Here is an 18,887-nt window from a genome sequence, read left to right as displayed (position 1 = left end):
ATGATATGCGCGTGCGCAGAAGTAGTTGTTGGCAATCGGCCGTTGGGATGCAGGCTAAGCTTGGATACCTGGGTAATAACGGATAACAGCTAAAGCTCCGCATCCTTGAGCCGCGTGCTTCGGTCCGTGGTTTGCGTGCAGACTTTTGACCTGTATGGTGACCCTCGCGATTTGCAAATGTGCTGAGGATCTGGAATACTGAAGTGGAAAGCACCTCTTGTTTTGGGGAGCATGTATATTTCCCTCCTGTGACGCACTGCTTCCACAGAGGTGCAAACGTGCAAACGCTCAGCTACCGCAGCGCTCCTGCCCCTCCCCCACCGTAACTCCGGGGTCACAGATCTGCCCGCCCCGCTCTTCCGAAGCTCTTCGGGCAGTGTCCGAACGGCTTCGGAGGGGCGAGAAGCCGGCATCGGAGCCGCCTCTCCGGAATACCAGCCGCCTGACGCACGCGTGCTGTCGGGGGAGGGACGCTGGGACAGCTGCTCCCGCACACGGCTCGCGGTCTCGGCGCCGGGGAGATGCCGGGCCAGGGTCCTGGGTCCGACTGGACGGAGCGTAGCTCTTCTGCAGAGCCGCCCGCAGTGGCCGGGACCGAGGGTGGCGGCGGCGGGTGAGGTTGGGGGCCCCGGGGTAAGGGGTGGCAGCGTGGGGCCCCCGGGTTGTGAGCCCCGGGAGGAGGGCTGCGGCCGGCCGCGCGTCTCGGGCTGGCTCCGGTACCCTCAAGTGAGAGGCGGGGAACAGTTGTGTTGTGGACGGGAGGGAAGAGGGGTGGACTGCCTCGCGGTTGAGGGAGGGCCTCTGAGGGAAGCCTCGGAGGAGCGTTTGGTGCAGTGGCCACGAGGTGACTGCGACAGTCGCCCGCGTGCATCTCTCTGCCCCGAGGGGGCGCTGCGAGCCCTACTGGGACATTTGCTGTCTGGCACAGGACGGTGTGTCCACCGAAAGGCGAGGCGGCGGGAACAGAGGAGGAAGATGTTCCCCAATTCAGCTGGGGGCGTCGAGGCCCATAAACTAGTTCCTTCCCTCTTGTGACATGAGCCACCTTCCTGTCAAACGGGGATTTCTTTCTTTTTGTTTTCTTTTTTTCTTTTCTTTTTTTTTTTTGAGTGTGAGACAGAGTCTCGCTCTGTTGTCCAGGCTGGAGTGCAGTGGTGCGATCTCGGCTCATTGCAACCTCAGCCTCCGAGGTTCAAGTGATTCTCCTACCTCAGCCTCCCCAGTAGCTGGGATTACAGGCGCCTGCCACCACTCCCGGCTAATTTTTGTATTTTTAGTAGAGACGCGGTTTCACCATGTTGGCCAGGCTTGTGCCGAACCTCTGACCTCAAGTGAGCTGCCCGTCTCGGCCTCCCAAAGTGCTGGGATTACAGGGTGAACCATTGCGCCCGACCTCAAACGAGGGTTTCTAATCGCCAGTGAGACCAATGACTGAATATCCGAGGTGCCCTGATCTTGACATTTTTCTTCACACACTGAAGTTCCTTTTTTCACAAATCTATTTCGTTTTGAGCAGGTTTTTACACCTATTTCCTGGATAGTGAAGACAATGAGCTGTTGAAGTCACTGCTGGAGACTCTACCTCCTCTTCTTCTCCCTCCTTTATTTCCTAAAAGCAAGAACTGCAATATGTTTGCCGTTCAGTACAACCCACAGTCAGGGCCCCTGTTGCACCCATGGCCATCCTTTTTTGTTTTTGAGACGGAGTCTCGCTCTGTCGCCCAGGCTGGAGGGCAGTGGCGCGATCTTGGCTCACTGCAAGCTCTGCCTCCTGGGTTCACGCCATTCTCCTCCCTCAGCCTCCCAATTAGCTGGTATTACAGGCGCGTGCCACCACGCCCAGCTAATTTTTTGTATTTTTAGTAGAGACGGGGCTTCACCGTGTTATCCAGGATGGTCTCAATCTCCTGACCTCGTGATCCCCCCGTCTCGGCCTCCCAAAGTGCTGGGATTACAGGCTTGAGCCACTGCACCCGGCCTTTTTTTTCTTTAAAGTCAAGTTTATTGAGACATGATTTACACAAAGTAAATAAAGTCTTACTTTTTCATGTATAATATGATGAGTTTTGACAAATGCACATGGCTGTGTAAGCCCTGCCACACTGAAGATACAGAGCAGCTCTATCACTCCTTCAAAACTTCCTTATGCCCTATAAAGTCAACCTTTGAGAAAGGAAGTCACAGGAGAGTTGCCAGCAGAGAAGTGATGTGATCTTACTTCACTTAAAAAGGATCGTGCTGGTTGCTAGTTGGAGAATAAACTGGAGGGAGCAAGGGTAGAATTAGGAAGTTGGAATACAAGAAAATGATATGGTGGCTTGGACTAAAATAGCAGAGGTAATGGCGGTGAAAAGTTCATAACAAAAACTTTATAAACTTGGCGCCTGCCCCATGAACTCTTGGTCACTGAATAAATTGCAGGATGAGGGAAGGAAGGTTGTTTTAAGTTTAGAAAAGAAAAAAGAATTTGTACGGAATTAGAAACATTACAGACCAGCTTACCAGTTCTAGCACACCTTAATCACTATTCAAAGAACAGTCTTTCGGCATGGCATGGTGGCTCACGCCTGTAATCCCAGCACTTTGGAGGCTGAGGTGGTGGATCACTTGAGGTCAGGAGTTTGAGACCAGCCTGGCCAACATGACGAAAACTTGTCTCTACTAAAAATGCAAAAATTAGCCGGGCGTGGTGGCGGGCACCTGTAATTCCAGCTTCTGGGAGGCTGAGGTGGGAGAATTGCTTGGACCTGGAAGGCAGAGGTTGCAGTGAGCCGAAATCATGCCATTGCACTCCAGCCTGGGCGACAGAGCAAGACTGCACCTCACAAAAGAAAAAAAAAAAAAAAGAGAACAGTTTTTTCAATATCCAAATCACTTCATTAAAAATAGAGACAGCAAGATAATAACATGGATAGCCCAGGAGCCCCAACTACTTTATTGAGCTCACTGTAGGAATGAGATTAGGAAGCTATAAAATTAAGACCCGGGACGGGTGTGGTGGCTCATATCTGTACAAAAATTAGCCAGGCGTTGTGGCACATGCCTGTGGTCGTGGCCACTTGAGAGGCTGAGGATTGTTTGAACCCAGGATTTTGAGGCTGCGGTGAGTTATGATCCCGGCACTGCACTCTAGCCTGGGTGAAGGAGGGCGAACCCATCTCTAAAAAAGGAGAGAAAAAAATCTTGGAGCCATTAGGATTTAACCAGAATTGTAGAAAAAAATTTGCAAGACATTTCTGACAGAAACATGAAAAGTAAAAATAATATGCAACACTGTCCTTTTTTAAAATTTGAAATATGTTGGTTGGGTGCAGTGGCTCATGCCTTTAATCCACCACTTTGGGAGGCTGAGGCAGGCAGATCATCTGAGGTCGGGAGTTTGAGACCAGCCTGGCCAATATGGTGAAACTGTCTCTACTAAAAATACAAAAATTAGCTGGGCATAGCAGCACTGGTCCCAGCTACCTGGGAGGCTGAGATGGGAGAATCACTTGAGACTGGGAGGCAGAGGTTCCAATGACCCGAGATAATACCACTGCACTCCAACCTGGGCGACAAAGTGAGACCCTGTCTCAAAAAAAAAATAAATAAATAAAATTGAAATATGTTGTTCAGTGCTTATAACATTGTAATATTACATATTATTTATGTGCTTTTTTTTTCAACAGATCAGCTGGACACTCTTGTTACCAGAATTCTAAAGGTTCTGGTGAGTAGTGCATATAAAGCAGATAATACTTATAAGTAACATGGTTCTGAGAAGCCTATTTGTCTGTAACTACTTACATAATAGAAGTTTTTTCTTTTTTCTTTTCTTTTTTTGAGACGGAGTCTCACTCTGTTGCCCAGGCTGCAGTTCAGTGGCACGATCTGGGCTCACTGCAACCTCTGCCTCCTGCGTTCAAGTGATTCTCCTGCCTCAGCCTCCTGAGTGGCTGAGACTACAGGTGTGTGCCACCACACCTGGCTAATTTTTGTATTTTTAGTAGAGACAGGGTTTCACCATGTTGGGCACGCTGGTCTCAAACTCCTGACCTCAAGTGATCCAACTGCCTCTGCCTCCCAAAGTGCTGGGATTACAGGCATGAGCCACCGCACCCAGCCCACAACGGAGTTAAAAATAGATCGTATTAGCATCCCTGATGAACTTAGTCCTTAAGATTTCAAAGAGCAGTTAGGAAGGTTTTTTCTTGTCTGTTGGTACAATATATTTTACATCAAGCATTTTTAAAATTAGCAGTGAATCCTAAAAGAACTGTATTTATAACTGATGTTGGTTGAAAAGCACAGAGCACAGCCTGGGGTTTATACATGGATAGAAGAAAAAAATTCTAAATTGAATAGCTTCAAAGAATATAAAATATTTCTCAGTGCTGATGTTTTCCTCTCACTTGAAATAAAGGATAGAGATTTCAAAGTACTCACCTCTTCTCTGCTGGAGTTAAGAGAGTAAGTAAGACAAGACCCCAAAGGTCTCTCACTAATTGCTTTTTTTCCCCTGGGAGAGGAGCTGGCATTAACTGACTTTAGGAGTGTGTGTGTATGCATATATTTTAATTATAGTAGTTATGATAGGTTTTAAATGTTTCATTTAAATTTAGTGATATAAACCTGGGTTCACTTTGCTTTTCCTTGGTAAATATATATTCACTACAGTTACCTAGGAAAAAAATAGACATATATGTGTATATATATACATATATAAATAAATAATATGGTCATTTAAAAAATATGTTGCAGTCTGGGTTCATTAGATTCCTCACCAAAATTCTTACTGAATTATAGTTAAATGTAAAAAAGAAACACAAAATAATTATTAATAATATATTCCAGATGTGGAGGGAAATAAAAGAAGAAATATTAACAATTATCAGTATATTAGATTGACTCAGTTATATAAAAGAAAAATTTCTAAACAAATATATGCCTAGTAAAAACTGTGAAAGGCAATATATCAAAGTGTTTTAAAATAATTACTACTAGGCCGGGCACGGTGGCTCACACCTGTAATCCCAGCACTTTGGGAGGCCGAGGTAGGTGGATCACCTGAGGTCAGGAGTTTGAGACCAGCCTGACCAACATGGTGAAACCGCGTCTCTACTAAATATACAAAAAAATTAGCCAGGTGTGGTGGTGCACGTCCATAGTCCCAGCTACTCGGAAGGCTGAGGCAGGAAAATCACTTGAACTCAGGAGACGGAGGTTGCAGTGAGCTGAGATCACGCCAGTGCACGTGAGCCTGGGAGACAGAGCGAGACTCCGTCTCAAAAAAAAAAGAAAAAAAAAAGCCGGGCACGATGGCTCATGCCTGTAATCCCAGCACTTTGGGAGGCTGAGGCGGGCACATCACCTGAGGTCAGAAGTTCAAGACCAGCCTGACCAACATAGAGAAACCCCGTCTCTACTGAAATACAAAAAGATGTGGCCGGGCGCGGTGGCTCAAGCCTGTAATCCCAGCACTTTGGGAGGCTGAGGCGGGCACATCACCTGAGGTCAGAAGTTCAAGACCAGCCTGACCAACATAGAGAAACCCCGTCTCTACTGAAATACAAAAAGATTAGTCAGGCATGGTGGCTCATCCCTATAATCCCAGCTACTCAGTAGGCTGAGGCAGGAGAATTGATTGAACATGGGAGGCAGAGGTTGTGGTGAGCCGAGATCACACCATTGCACTCCAGCCTGGGTAACAAGAGTGAAACTCTACCTCAAAAAAAAAATTAATTAATTAAAAAAAATTACTACTAGATTGTGGGATTAAAGGTTTTTATTTTCTTTTTATACACTTAGTTTACTTCACTAATCTGCAGTGAAGAATGTGTATTGCTGTTTATAATTGGAGGGGAAGAGGGCCAGTATTCAGCAAGTGCTTGATTGTCTCTCTCTATAGCTGAACTTAAGGATTCATATTTAAAATAAACACTATAGCCAACTACTGGCAGTGACTCGATATTATTGTTATTATTATTTTTGAGACGGAGTCTCGCTCTGTCGCCCAGGCTGGAGTGCAGTGGCCGGATCTCAGCTCACTGCAAGCTCCGCCTCCCGGGTTTATGCCATTCTCCTGCCTCAGCCTCCCGAGTAGCTGGGACTACAAGCGCCCGCCACCTCGCCCGGCTAGTTTTTTATATTTTTTTAGTAGAGACGGGGTTTCACCGGGTTAGCCAGGATGGTCTCGATCTCCTGACCTTGTGATCCGCCCGTCTCGGCCTCCCAAAGTGCTGGGATTACAGGCTTGAGCCACCGCGCCCGGCCTTTCTTTCTTTTTCAAGTCAGAGTCTCAACTCTGTCACCCAGGCTGGAATGCAGTTGCAGTGACTCAGCTCACTGCAACCTCCGCCTCCTGGGTTCAAGTGATTCTTCTGCCTCAGCCTCCCAAGTAGCTGGGATTACAGGGGTGTGACACCATGCCGGGCTAAGTATTTTGTGTGTGTGTTTTTTTTCTTTTAGTAGAGACAGGTTTCACCATGTTGCCCAGGCTGGTCTCGACTCCCAACCTCAGGTGATCTGCCTGCCTCAGCCTCCCAAACTGCTGGGGTTACAGGCGTGAGCCACCATGCCCAGCCTATTTATTTATTTATTTATTTATTTATTTATTTATTTATTTTTTGAGACAGAGTCTCGCTCTGTCGCCCAAACTGGAGTGCAGTGGCCGGATCACAGCTCACTGCAAGCTCCGCCTTTCGGGTTCACGCCATTCTCCTGTCTCAGCCTCCCGAGTAGCTGGGACTATAGGCGCCCGCCACCTCGCCCGGCTAGTTTTTCGTATTTTTTTTTTTTAGTAGAGACGGGGTTTCACCGTGTTAGCCAGGATGGTCTCGATCTCCTGACCTCGTGATCCGCCCGTCTCGGCCTCCCAAAGTGCTGGGATTACAGGCTTGAGCCACCGCGCCCGGCCCAAATTATTTTCTATTTCTTGGTCAACTAGTTAGTCCTTCAGTATGCAAATATAACTCTTACCTGCAGTATCCAATTTGCCAAAATCTTGAATAACTAAATTTAAAGTTTAATACAAAACTGAAATAGCCTGTTATTAATAATATTGAAACAACAATGTGCTTATTGAATTCAATTTACTAACTACAAACTTTTTTTTTTTTTTTTTTGAGACAGAGTCTCGCTCTGTCGCCCAGGCTGGAGTGCAGTAGTGCGATCTCGGCTCACTGCAACCTCCACTTCCTGGGTTCAAGTGATTCTCCTGCCTCAGCCTCCTGAGTAGCTGGGACTACAGGTGTACACTGCCACGCCTGGCTAATTTTTATATATTTTTTAGTAGAGACAGGGTTTCGCCATGTTGGCCAGGCTGGTCTTGAACTCCTTACCTCAGGTGATCTGCCTGCCTCAGCCTCCCAAAGTGCTGGGATTACAGGCATGGGCCACCACACCCGGCCACAGACTTTTAACTTAAAATGTGTCTTTCCAGTTTTATTTGTAATAAACAAAAAGTGGAAACCACCCAAATGTCTATCAACAGGTACATAATCAAGTAACAGTGTAAACATATATACAATAGAAGATAACCCAATGGGCCGAGCGCAGTGGCTTATGCCTGTAATCCCAACACTTTGGGAGGCTGAGGCGGGTGGATCACAAGCTCAGGAGATCGAGACTATCCTGGCTAACATGGTGAAACCCCTCCCTACATAAAAAGTTAGCCAGGTGTGGTGGCAGGCGCCTGTAGTCCCAGCTATTCGGGAGGCTGAGGCAGGAGAATGGCATAAACCCGGGAGGCGGAGCTTGCAGTGAGCTGAGATGGTGCCACTGCACTCCCCAGCCTGGGCAACAGAGTGAGACTCCGTCTCAAAAAAAAAAAAAAAAAGAGGCCGGGCGCGGTGGCTCAAGCCTGTAATCCCAGCACTTTGGGAGGCCGAGGCGGGCGGATCACGAGGTCAGGAGATCGAGACCATCCTGGCTAACACGGTGAAACCCCGTCTCTACTAAAAAAATACAAAAAACTAGCCGGGCGAGGTGGCGGGCGCCTGTAGTCCCAGCTACTGCGGAGGCTGAGGCAGGAGAATGGCGTAAACCCGGGAGGCGGAGTTTGCAGTGAGCTGAGATCTGGCCACTGCACTCCAGCCTGGGTGACAGAGTGAGACTCCTTCTCAAAAAAAAAAAAAAAAAAAAAAAAAAAAAAAAAAAAAAAAAAAAAAAAAAAAAAAAAAAGATAACCCAATGATAAAAATAAATGAACTATTTGTTACATGTGACATGAGTGGATCTCAAAATCATTGAGTGAAAGAAACCAGACAAAAAATGAATACTGTGTATTCCTATTTATATCAAACTCAAGAAAATGCAAATGAGGCCGGGCGCGGTGTCTCAAGCCTGTAATCCCAGCACTTTGGGAGGCCGAGGCGGGCGGATCACGAGGTCAGGAGATCGAGACCATCCTGGCTAACACGGTGAAACCCCGTCTCTACTAAAACAAATACAAAAAACTAGCCGGGCGAGGTGGCGGGTGCCTGTAGTCCCAGCTACTCGGGAGGCTGAGGCAGGAGAATGGCATAAACCCGGGAGGCAGAGCTTGCAGTGAGCTGAGATCCGGCCACTGCACTCCAGCCTGGGTGACACAGCGAGACTCCGTCTCAAAAAAAAAAAGGCATTTCATGATTTAATTGTCAGATACTGTTTTTCCCCAAACTGCTAATGGAGCTTATACTCTAAATTACTAGTCTCCGTATGTCTGAAACTGAAAACCAGTTCCCATTCTTCTGGGAATATGTTTCAGCTTTTATTTTTTACTAAAAGCTTATTCTTTTATGCTGTCCACAACTGTTATAAAACAATGAAATAGGCGGGGCATGGTGGCTCATGCCTGTAATCCCAGCACTTACGGGAGGCCAAGGTAGGTGGATCACCTGAGGTCAGGAGTTTGAGACCAGCCTAGCCATCGTGGTAAAACCCTGTCTCTACTAAAAATACAAAAATTAGCTGGTGGTGCATCCTTGTAATCCCAGCTACTTGGGGGACTGAGGCAGGAGAATCACTTGAACCTGGGAGGTAGAGGTTGCAGTAAGCTGAGATCGTGCCAGCACTCGAGCCTGGGCAATAGAGTGAGACCCTGGCTCAAAAACAAACTAACAAACAAACAAAAATCAACAATAAAAAATGAAATAACTGAAACTATGTAAAAATAAATTTTGATTAATTTCTGCAGTCTTTCATGTTAATACTACATCTCCAAAGGGATAACATTTGTGTTACTCTAGTCTAATACAGAATAGAATTTTAAGGCCAGGTGCAGTGGCTCACACCTATAATGTCAGCTACTTGGGAGGCAGAGGTGGGAGAATCACTTGAGCCCAGGAGTTTGAGGCTGCAGTGAGCTATGATTATGCCACTGCACTCCAGCCTGGGCGTCAGAGCAAGATCCCATCTCTTAAAAAAAGATTTTAAAAACTGGCCGGGCACGGTGGCTGAAGCCTGTAATCCCAGCACTTTGGGAGGCCGAGACGGGCGGATCACGAGGTCAGGAGATCGAGACCATCCTGGCTAACATGGTGAAACCCCGTCTCTACTAAAAAATACAAAAAAACTAGCCGGGCGAGGTGGCAGGTGCCTGTAGTCCCAGCTACTCCGGAGGCTGAGGCAGGAGAATAGCGTGAACCCGGGAGGCGGAGCTTGCAGTGAGCTGAGATCCGGCCACTGCACTCCAGCCTGGGTGACAGAGCAAGACTCCGTCTCAAAAAAAAAAAAAAAAAAAAAGATTTTAAAAACTATATAAAGTTAGGCCAGGCGCGGTGGCTCACGCCTGTAATCCCAGCACTTTGGGAGGCCGAGGCAGGAGGATCATGAGGTCAGGAGATCGAGACCATCCTGGTTGACATGGTAAAACCCTGTCTCTACTAAAAATACAAAAAATTAGCCAGGCATGCTGGCAGGTGCCTGTAGTCCCAGCTACTAGGGAGGCTGAGGCAGAAAAATGGTGTGAACCCGGGAGGCGGAACTTGCAGTGAGCCGAGATCCTGCTACTGCACTCCAGCCTGGGGGACAGAGTGAGACTGTCTCAAAAAAGCAAAAAAACTATACACTAAAGTTAAATAATAATTACTGTAAATTGTTAAAGCACAAATCCTGCATGTATATTTTCTCTCTCTTTTTTTTTTTTTTTGGAGACGGAGTCTCGCTGTGTCGCCCAGGCTGGAGTGCAGTGGCGCGATCTCGGCTCACTGCAAGCTCCGCCTCCCGGGTTTCCGCCATTCTCCCGCCTCAGCCTCCGAGTAGCTGGGACTACAGGCGCCCGCCACCGCGCCCAGCTAGTTTTTTTGTATTTTTAGTAGAGACGGGGTTTCACCGTGTTAGCCAGGAGGGTCTCGATCTCCTGACCTCGTGATCCACCCGCCTCGGCCTCCCAAAGTGCTGGGATTACAGGCTTGAGCCACTGTGCCCGGCCGTATATTTTCTCTTTAGTATGTTTCTGACATGATAAATTTACTGTCAACACTTTGTATCTCAGCTGAGTTCAAAATAATGTATTATATATAAAATATTTACGAGTATCTTTGATGTTGTTTGTGTGCTGTAAAACCAAATGTCATATCATACAGTCTCTTCAAATTTAAGTCTGAGTTAAAATATTCAATACTACTCCAGGATAATCACTGACACATGTCAATATCTAGATCTTAATAATTCAGTTTGTTGAACTGATCTTTGCCTCTGAAATTCACGATGTCTTTGCCTACAGATAGAATCAAAGATGGATACAAAGTGAACTCACACACAGCTAAGCTGCAAGAGTTATGGAAAACTCCCCAAAATCAAACAGTCCACCTCCCTAAATCAATGATGGATGCGTCCTTTTTCAAGGTATGCTAACAGGGACATATTTAAATACCAATGCTCTTTGTATTCAGAGCCGAACTTTTTACTGAAGATGAGCTGCTTGGAGGGTGAAGTACTGCAGATGACAAGGCATATGCAGTATAATTGTCTAGGAGTCAATAAATATCATTGGGTAAACTCATGAATGAATGTAAGGATTATACATTCTTTATCATAAGAGTTCTTTTAGGGTTTTTATGATACTTCATATCTAATGTATCTTTACTGAGGGGAAGCTTAATGCCCCAACCACGGAGATGCTCAAGAAAAGTTCCATCCTAGAAACAGAAACCCAACTTCACACAGATTTTACTCAAGGACTACAAAATTAAGAAGAAAGCAGGTAAAGAAAATGGCAGTAATTAACTAGTAGGGTTTAAAAAAAAAGAAAAATAAATAAAAGAAAATGGCAATAAGGATTTTACAATGGTTACCTGTATCCCATTAATGATTGTAACTACTGAAAATATCTCTAGAGCAATGTGAATTAGGGTAAATTTTTCTAACATTTTGATTTTTCTTTGAACTTACCACATATTCAGTAAAGTAAATCTTGTGTGTGTGTGTGTGTGTGTATGTGTATATATATATATATAGTAGAGTCTTACATTTTTTTTTTTTTTTTTTTGAGACGGAGTCTCGCCGTGTCTCCCAGACTGGAGTGCAGTGGCGCGATCTCGGCTCACTGCAAGCTCCGCCTGCCTGGTTCACGCCATTCTCCCACCTCAGCCTCCTGAGTAGCTGGGACTACAGGCACCCACCACCACGCCCAGCTAATTTTTTGTATTTTTAGTAGAGACAGGGTTTCACCGTGTTAGCTAGAATGGTCTCGATCTCCTGACCTCGTGATCCACCCGCCTCGGCCTTCCAAAGTGCTGGGATTACAGGCGTGAACCACCGCGCCCGGCCATGGAATCTTATATCTTAAGTGAGCATTAACTTCTTTTTTTTTTTTTTTTTTTTTTTTTTTTTGAGACGGAGTCTCGCTCTGTCGCCCAGGCTGGAGTGCAGTGGCCGGATCTCAGCTCACGGCAAGCTCCGCCTCCCGGGTTTACGCCATTCTCCTGCCTCAGCCTCCCGAGTAGCTGGGACTACAGGCGCCAGCCACCTCGCCCGGCTAGCTTTTTTTGTATTTTTTAGTAGAGACAGGGTTTCACCGTGTTAGCCAGGATGGTCTCGAACTCCTGACCTCGTGATCCGCCCGTCTCGGCCTCCCAAAGTGCTGGGATTACAGGCTTGAGCCACCGCGCCCGGCCTGAGCATTAACTTCTAAAATCAGCAAGTACAGTGAAAATCTCAAGTCAAAATTGTAAAGGTAAACTGAGGCTGGAGCCGAGCTGGGAACGAAGACACAAGGCAAATGGCAGTGAGAATAGCCTTTATTAGGGCTTGTGGGTGAGGTTCCTCGGTCCAAAGGTGTGGGCCAAGGAAGTCGCGCTGAGGGAGGAGAGTAGGGGCTTTTTATAGCCCGAGAGGTAGGGAGGCTGGTTGTGCAAACAGGGCCTGGGGGTCTTGAAACTACTAGGGCAGGAGTTGAGTAAGGGTCATGAGGAAGAGGTCTTTGGAAACTGTCAACCATAACTGCTGTTTACGAACTTGTGGAATGCAGGTGAGCTGCAGGTCATGGGGGAGTGTGGTTGCCCAGCCAGAACTCTGATGCATGTAAGTCTGCGAGTGTGTACAAGGGTGAAGGGAGTCTTTAACAAAAGGCCTGCTACACCGGGTAACGCCGACATGTTGGGTCTAGATTCCTGCCTAACATTCTGACCTCTTTCTAAGAAGAAAATGGGGCGACGTGTTCATCTGGCTGCTTCCTGCTGGTATGGGTCGTCGTGGGGTTTTTTGGAGGTCAGAACTCGGGTATAGGGGTGGAGCAGCATCTGACTGAAAGTGACCTGGGAGACTTCTTTCATGCAGTCCTGGATGAAGCAGAGGACACAGGGAGCTATGAGTAGCAAGAAGCCAATGATTAGTAAGGGGCTTAGAAAGAGTAGGACTTAACCGGCCACAGACGACTGCCACCACCTAAGTGAGGGCCTTGATCCGAGGTTTTTCTGGTGGAGTCTTTCCCGAATCTTTTCTAGAGTGAGGAGATTGGTTTCTACTAGTCCTGACTCATTGATGTAGTGTTCGGCCGGGAAGGGGAAAGGAGGGGGTTAGGTTAGAGGAGTTAAAAGGGCTGGGTAAGGGTACCACAACCAGTGGGGGCTTATTCAAGGCTGCACACAAGAAACAACGAGAGATGTTGTGTACCTTGGCCATGTGTACCACTTGAGCCCCTTCTCTGACTAAGGTTAGCCAGGAAAAAGGGTTGCTGCTGTCCTGGGGCTTGCTGCCTGGGCTAGAGCTGAGATGGCCTCCTCCTGTTGTCTGATGTCAAAGGCCAGGTTGACGATGCTGCTTACAACCTTGATGTAGGCCTTAAAGATCCTGAGTCGGGCCATGGGATAAGACTCACTGTGCCCACCAGTCCTAGGAAGGACAAGATCTCTCCCAGGTTTCGGCGCCAAATGTAAAGGTAAACTGAGGCTGGAGCCGAACTGGGAACAAAGACACAAGGCAAATGGCATTGAGAATAGCCTTTATTAGGGCTTGCGGGTGAGGTTCCTTGGTACAAAGGCATGGGCCAAGGAAGTCGCGCTGAGGAAGGAGGGTAGGGGCTTTTTATAGCCCGAGAGGTAGGGAGGCTGGTTGTGCAAACAGGGCCTGGGGTGTCTTGAAACTACTAGGGCAGGAGTTGAGTAAGGGTCATGAGGAAGGGGTCTTTGGAAACTGTCAACCAAAACTGCTATTTAGGAACTTGTGGAATGCAGGGGAGCTGCAGGTCATGGGGGAGTGTGGTTGCCCAGCCAGAACTCTGACACATATAAATCTGCGGGTGTGTACAAGGGTGAAGGGAGTCTTTAACAAAAGGCCTGCTATGCCGGGTAATGCCGCCATGTTGGGTCTAGATTCCTGCCTAACAAAAATTAGAGACCAACATGCTATCCCTCAGAATGTCCAACACAGTTATTCTTGTGGTGTTGGAAAAAATGTTTCTTAGTAGAGACTAAGTAGAGTAATTGGGTTGCTTTTAGGTACCATGTTATACCTCAAAAATCATTTTGAGAAGGCAAGATGCCCACACAGAGGCGCACAGCAAGTAACACTCGACAGAACAGCAGATTCATTCCTTCCTTGTTCATCTAGAGCAATGGCTTCTCAGACTTCAGAGGGCATCTGAATCACCTGAGTGGAATGGCAAGCAGAGCCACTTGCACTGTTTAAATGGCCATTTGTTTCTCTTTTGTCACGTTAACGTAGTTGAATTTGCTTAAGTAAAATGCGGTTGGCACAACTCTCTTGAACATTCATCTCTTCAGATAAGGAATATTGCCAACTTCTCTTCTACAATGCAGACTATAAATCCTCTTATTCTGTCTTTTAGCATCCAGACCTCACCACAGGCCAGAAGCGTTACCTGTGCAGCATTGCTAAAATCTATAACGCGAACTATCTGAAGATGTTAATGAAGAGGCAGTACATGCACGTACTTCAGCACGGCTCACAAAAGTCAGGCAGGTGCACCTCCAGTTGGCTTTTCAGTAGTTTTTACAATTAGTGAGAGGGTCTTTTAACAGAGGCGATTTGTATCACAGGTGTCCTCACTCATCACAGAAGCCGCCTCAGCTCTCGTTACTCACAGAAACAGCATTACCCTTGCACTACATGGCGACACCAACTGGAGAGAGAGGACTCCGGGCCTTCTGATATTGCAGCTGCATCTGCACCTGAAATGCTCATACAGCATTCCCTTTGGCGGCCAGTGAGAAACAAAGAAGGGTCTGTTTCTTAGTGTGTAAAATGGGGGAAATGCATCTCAGTTTAATTTTTTTTTTTTTCTGAGACAGGGTCTTGTTCTCTCACCCAGGCTGGAGTGTAGTGGTGTGATATAGTTTACTGTATCCTCAAACTCCTAGGCTCAAGCAATGCTCCTGCCGCAGACTCCCAAGTAGCTAAGGCGAAAGGCACAAACCACCATGCCCTGCTAATTTTAAAAAAATTTTTGCTGAGAAAGCATCTCAGTATGTTGGCCAGGCTACTCTCACCTCTGCCTCCCAAAGCACTGGGATTATAGGTGTGAGCTACTGTGCCTAGCCTTCCCCATCTCTTGAACGGTAGCTAAGTGATATTAATGCTTGTGTTCCCTAATATGTTCACTTTGCTAAATTCAGAGTAGGCTGGACTTTTAAAAAGCAGAGAGAGATACTTTCTTTTTTTTTTTTTTTTGAGACTGAGTTTCGCTCTTGTTGCCCAGGCTAGAGTGCAGTGGTGCGGTCTCGGCTCACTGCAACCTCCACTTCCCAGGTTCAAGTGATTCTCCTGCCTCAGCCTTCCTGAGTAGCTGGGACTACAGGTATGCGCCACCATGCCCAGCTAATTTTGTATTTTTAGTAGAGACGGGGTTTCTCCATGTTGGTCAGGCTGGTCTTGAACCCCCAACCTCAGATGATCTGCCCGCTTCGGCCTCCCAAAGTGATGGGATTACAGGTGTGAGCCACCATGCCCAGCCGAGAGAGATTTTCATACTTTTCCTTTACTGCACTGATAAGAATATGCCACTTCTTTTAGAATATATTTTGTGGAATTATAAAAATTTCTTCATCAGATAGAGTTATGGATGAATGCCCTTTTCAATGTGATTCCCACTCAACCTCAAAATAATGCAAATACTTTTAAAAGGAGAAGCATATGGTTGGTTTTGCACAGGGGAATACTGTATAACAGGGAGAGAAACAAGATTAAGAAGCATGAGTATTGAAATTGCACTGCAGCAGCTTTACATGTCAAGGTTAAGAAATTACAGGATAATTTGGGTGCTGAAAGGGTCTTTTTGGTGATGTTGGCAGTTAATAAAATGAATTTGTGTGGTCTTCCACATGCCCTAGGCAGCTGTTCACTTTGCTGGCTTCAACTAAGATACTTCCCTTTCTTATAGGATAAAAACTGGATATGCATCTAAAACAAGATGTAAGTCACTGAAGATTTTTAGAAGACCAAGGAAACTGTTCATGCAAACAGGTAAATGTGGAAATTTAACAATATGCATTTTTTAAGATCGTATGCTTAAAAATACTATACCAAATACAATTTCATTTCTATTATGAAGATATTAACAAATTTAGAAAATGATTTACTTTTATTGTCACAAATAAAAAACCAAACATAAAATATAGTTTACGCTTGCAATTAAAAGAACATACTGGGCTGGGCGCCATGGCTCACGCCTGTAATCCCAGCACTTTGGGAGGCCGAGGCAGGCAGATCACCTGAGGTTAGGAGTTTGAGACCTGCCTGGCCTGGCGAAACGCCCATCTCTACTAAAAATACAAAACTTAGCTGGACGTGATGGCAGGCGCCTGTAATCCCAGCTACTCAGGAGACTGAGGCAGGAGAATCGCTTGAACCTGGGAGGCGGAGGTGGGAGTGAGCCGAGATGGTGCCATTGCAGTCCAGCCTTGGTGACACAGTGAGACACCATCTCAAAAAAAAAAAAGAAAGAAAGAACATACTGTTCAAAGGAGTAAGATTCAAGGTATTTCTAATGCTAAAGATATTTACAATGTCAACCCAGAACCACACACATGACTTTCTCAAGCAATAGCACTTCTTTTATGAGTTAGTGCTATTTTTTGATGAACAGCATATTTTGTATAGCATCTGTTAGTTTACAAAGGGCTATATCTCTTATAGTAGGCCCTTCTTATCCTTGGGGAATATGTTCCAAGACCCTCAGTGGATGGCTAAAATCTTGGATACTACTGAACCCTATATAAACTTTGTTATTTCCTATAAATACATATCTATGATAAAGTTTTAATTTATAAATTAGGCACATAAACAATAAATAGAACAATTTTATAACAATATACTGTAATAAAAGTTATGTGAATGTGGTCTCTCTCAAAATATCTTATACTGTACCTTGGAAAGCAAAACTGTGGATAAGAAGGGACTTCTGTATACCATTTTGTTTGATATTCAACAAAACAGTGGCAGCAAGCCAAGCAGGTGATATTATCAAAATTTTACAGCTGCAACTCAAATCCAGACTTTGGAAGGATCAGCATAAAAGATCCTTCTACCACAAGAACAAAATACTGCAAAATGAAAAAGGGAAGACAGACTGAATGATCAGAAGTGTTCCTGAGAACTGATAATGTTAAATCATGTTAAGTAGTTTCCTAGTTATCAGCATAGTGAAGTAGGGAGGTGGGTAAGAAGTAGGGAAGTTGGCCAGGCACAGTGGCTCACGCCTGTAATCTCAGCACTTTGGGAGTCCAAGGCTGGCAGATCACCTGAGGTCAGGAGTTCAAGACCAACCTGACCAACATGGAGAAACCCCATCTCTACTAAAAACACAAAATTAGCTGGGCGTGGTGGCACATGCCTGTAATCCCAGCTACTCGGGAGGCTGAGGCAGGAGAATGGCGTGAACCCAGGAGGCGGAGCTTACAGTGAGCTGAGATTGCGCCACTGCACTCCGGTCTCCAAAAAAAAAAAAAACCAAAAAACAATAAAACAGAAGTAGGGAAGTTAGGCCTTCTGAATTGATATCCCATCACTGTATGACAGTGTTAGCCAGCTCTGCTGTAAATATCGTACCATGCCTATCCAAGAAATGAGGGAAAGGGCAGGTTCCAAAAGGAACAGTTAGTGGAAACTGTAGGGGGAAAATCCCTGTGGTCCCCAGTGGAAGAGATGAAAAGGAACTAAAGGAAAATGCGGAGATTCTGAAGATGTAACCGACCACTTTAATTTCCTCCAACCAAAAGATTTTGAAAATCAATGGTAATATAGGACTTAGTAACAAGAGAATTTGCTCTACAGCAACTTGGTTAGAATACAGTACCGTGCATCTTAAAGAGTAAGAAACTTGGGGGAAGGGTGAGGTGACTAAAAGCCTTGAAAATTTCAGTCAATTTGTCTTTACTACAGGCTTATTAATAAGCCAGGTCATTTTGAAAGTTGTAGAGCTTTATTTCCAAAACAGACAATTGTAGATTCTTATTTTTCCTTCAGTTTCTTCAAATGATTCTGAATCATACATGAGTGAAGAAAAAAAGGAAGAAGATTTACTAAATAAGTTTATGCAATCAATGTCAATTGAAGAACAGGGAGAACATCTGATGTTAACTTGACAGTCTTATCTCGTGTATTGAATTCGTACCAAAGGTGAGGGTAAGGGGTTGTGAGTTGTGTCCTGTATGTTTAGGATAGTATTGTTATTCATTAAATCATTAAGTAATTTTGGTTTGTTCAGAAACTTAAAACAATGTAATTGGTCTGATGTTGTTCCATGTACCAATGATATTTATGTAAGAAAATTTACATGTAACATATACTTGTACTTCTAGCTAGATACAATTAAAATTTTTCTTGCATTCAATATTGAATTACTTTTCTTTAAATCTGACAAATGCATCATATTTCTTTCTCTGCTCACAGTAAGTCCTAAAACAGCAATATTAGAATATCCTACAAGGGCCAGGCGCGGTGGCTCAAGCCTGTAATCCCAGCACTCTGGGAGGCCGAGGCGGGTGGATCATGAGGTCAGGAGTTCGAGACCAGTCTGGCCAACGTGGTGAAACTCCGTCTCTACTGAAAATACAAAAATTAGCTGGGCATGGTGGTGCGTGTCTATAGTCCCAGCTACTTGGGAGGTTGAGGCAGGAGAATTAGAATTGCTTGAACCCAGAGGCGGAGGTTGCAGTGAACTGAGATCACACCACTGCACTCCAGCCTGGCAATAGAGCGAGACTCCGTCTCAAAAAAAAAAATAATAATAATAATATCCTACCAGTATTTTCTTGATTGGGCTAAGGAAAGCTCTGAACTATCCAGATACAGAATAGCATTTGACAGAGATAATGCTCTGACTTGCAAAGTAGGTGCTCAATAAGTATTTGCTATTTGAATACAACTTTAAAATGTAAATACACATTTTCCCTATCTTATGAAATTGCCACATAAATAACTTGGACTCAGACTAGATTAAGTTGGGAGTAGTTACACTAACAAGAGGA

General features: G+C 45.4%; 1 protein-coding gene across 1 annotated transcript; it reads left to right on the top strand.

Moving 5' to 3' along the window:
* The first annotated feature begins 11 nt into the window (after positions 1-11).
* On the top strand, positions 12-18,250 carry FAM216A (family with sequence similarity 216 member A). The gene is made up of 7 exons (XM_010379194.1): positions 12-613; positions 3,669-3,709; positions 10,685-10,806; positions 14,249-14,378; positions 14,460-14,643; positions 15,800-15,882; positions 17,884-18,250. The coding sequence occupies exons 1-7, from the start codon at positions 522-524 to the stop codon at positions 18,000-18,002; spliced, it is 771 nt and encodes a 256-aa protein (XP_010377496.1). The 5' UTR covers positions 12-521; the 3' UTR covers positions 18,003-18,250.
* The last annotated feature ends 637 nt before the right edge of the window (positions 18,251-18,887 follow it).

This window comes from Rhinopithecus roxellana, chromosome 10 (genome assembly GCF_007565055.1).
Source record: "Rhinopithecus roxellana isolate Shanxi Qingling chromosome 10, ASM756505v1, whole genome shotgun sequence".
In the NCBI taxonomy this organism is placed as follows: domain Eukaryota; kingdom Metazoa; phylum Chordata; class Mammalia; order Primates; family Cercopithecidae; genus Rhinopithecus; species Rhinopithecus roxellana.
This window is presented reverse-complemented; position numbering and strand designations above follow the sequence as displayed.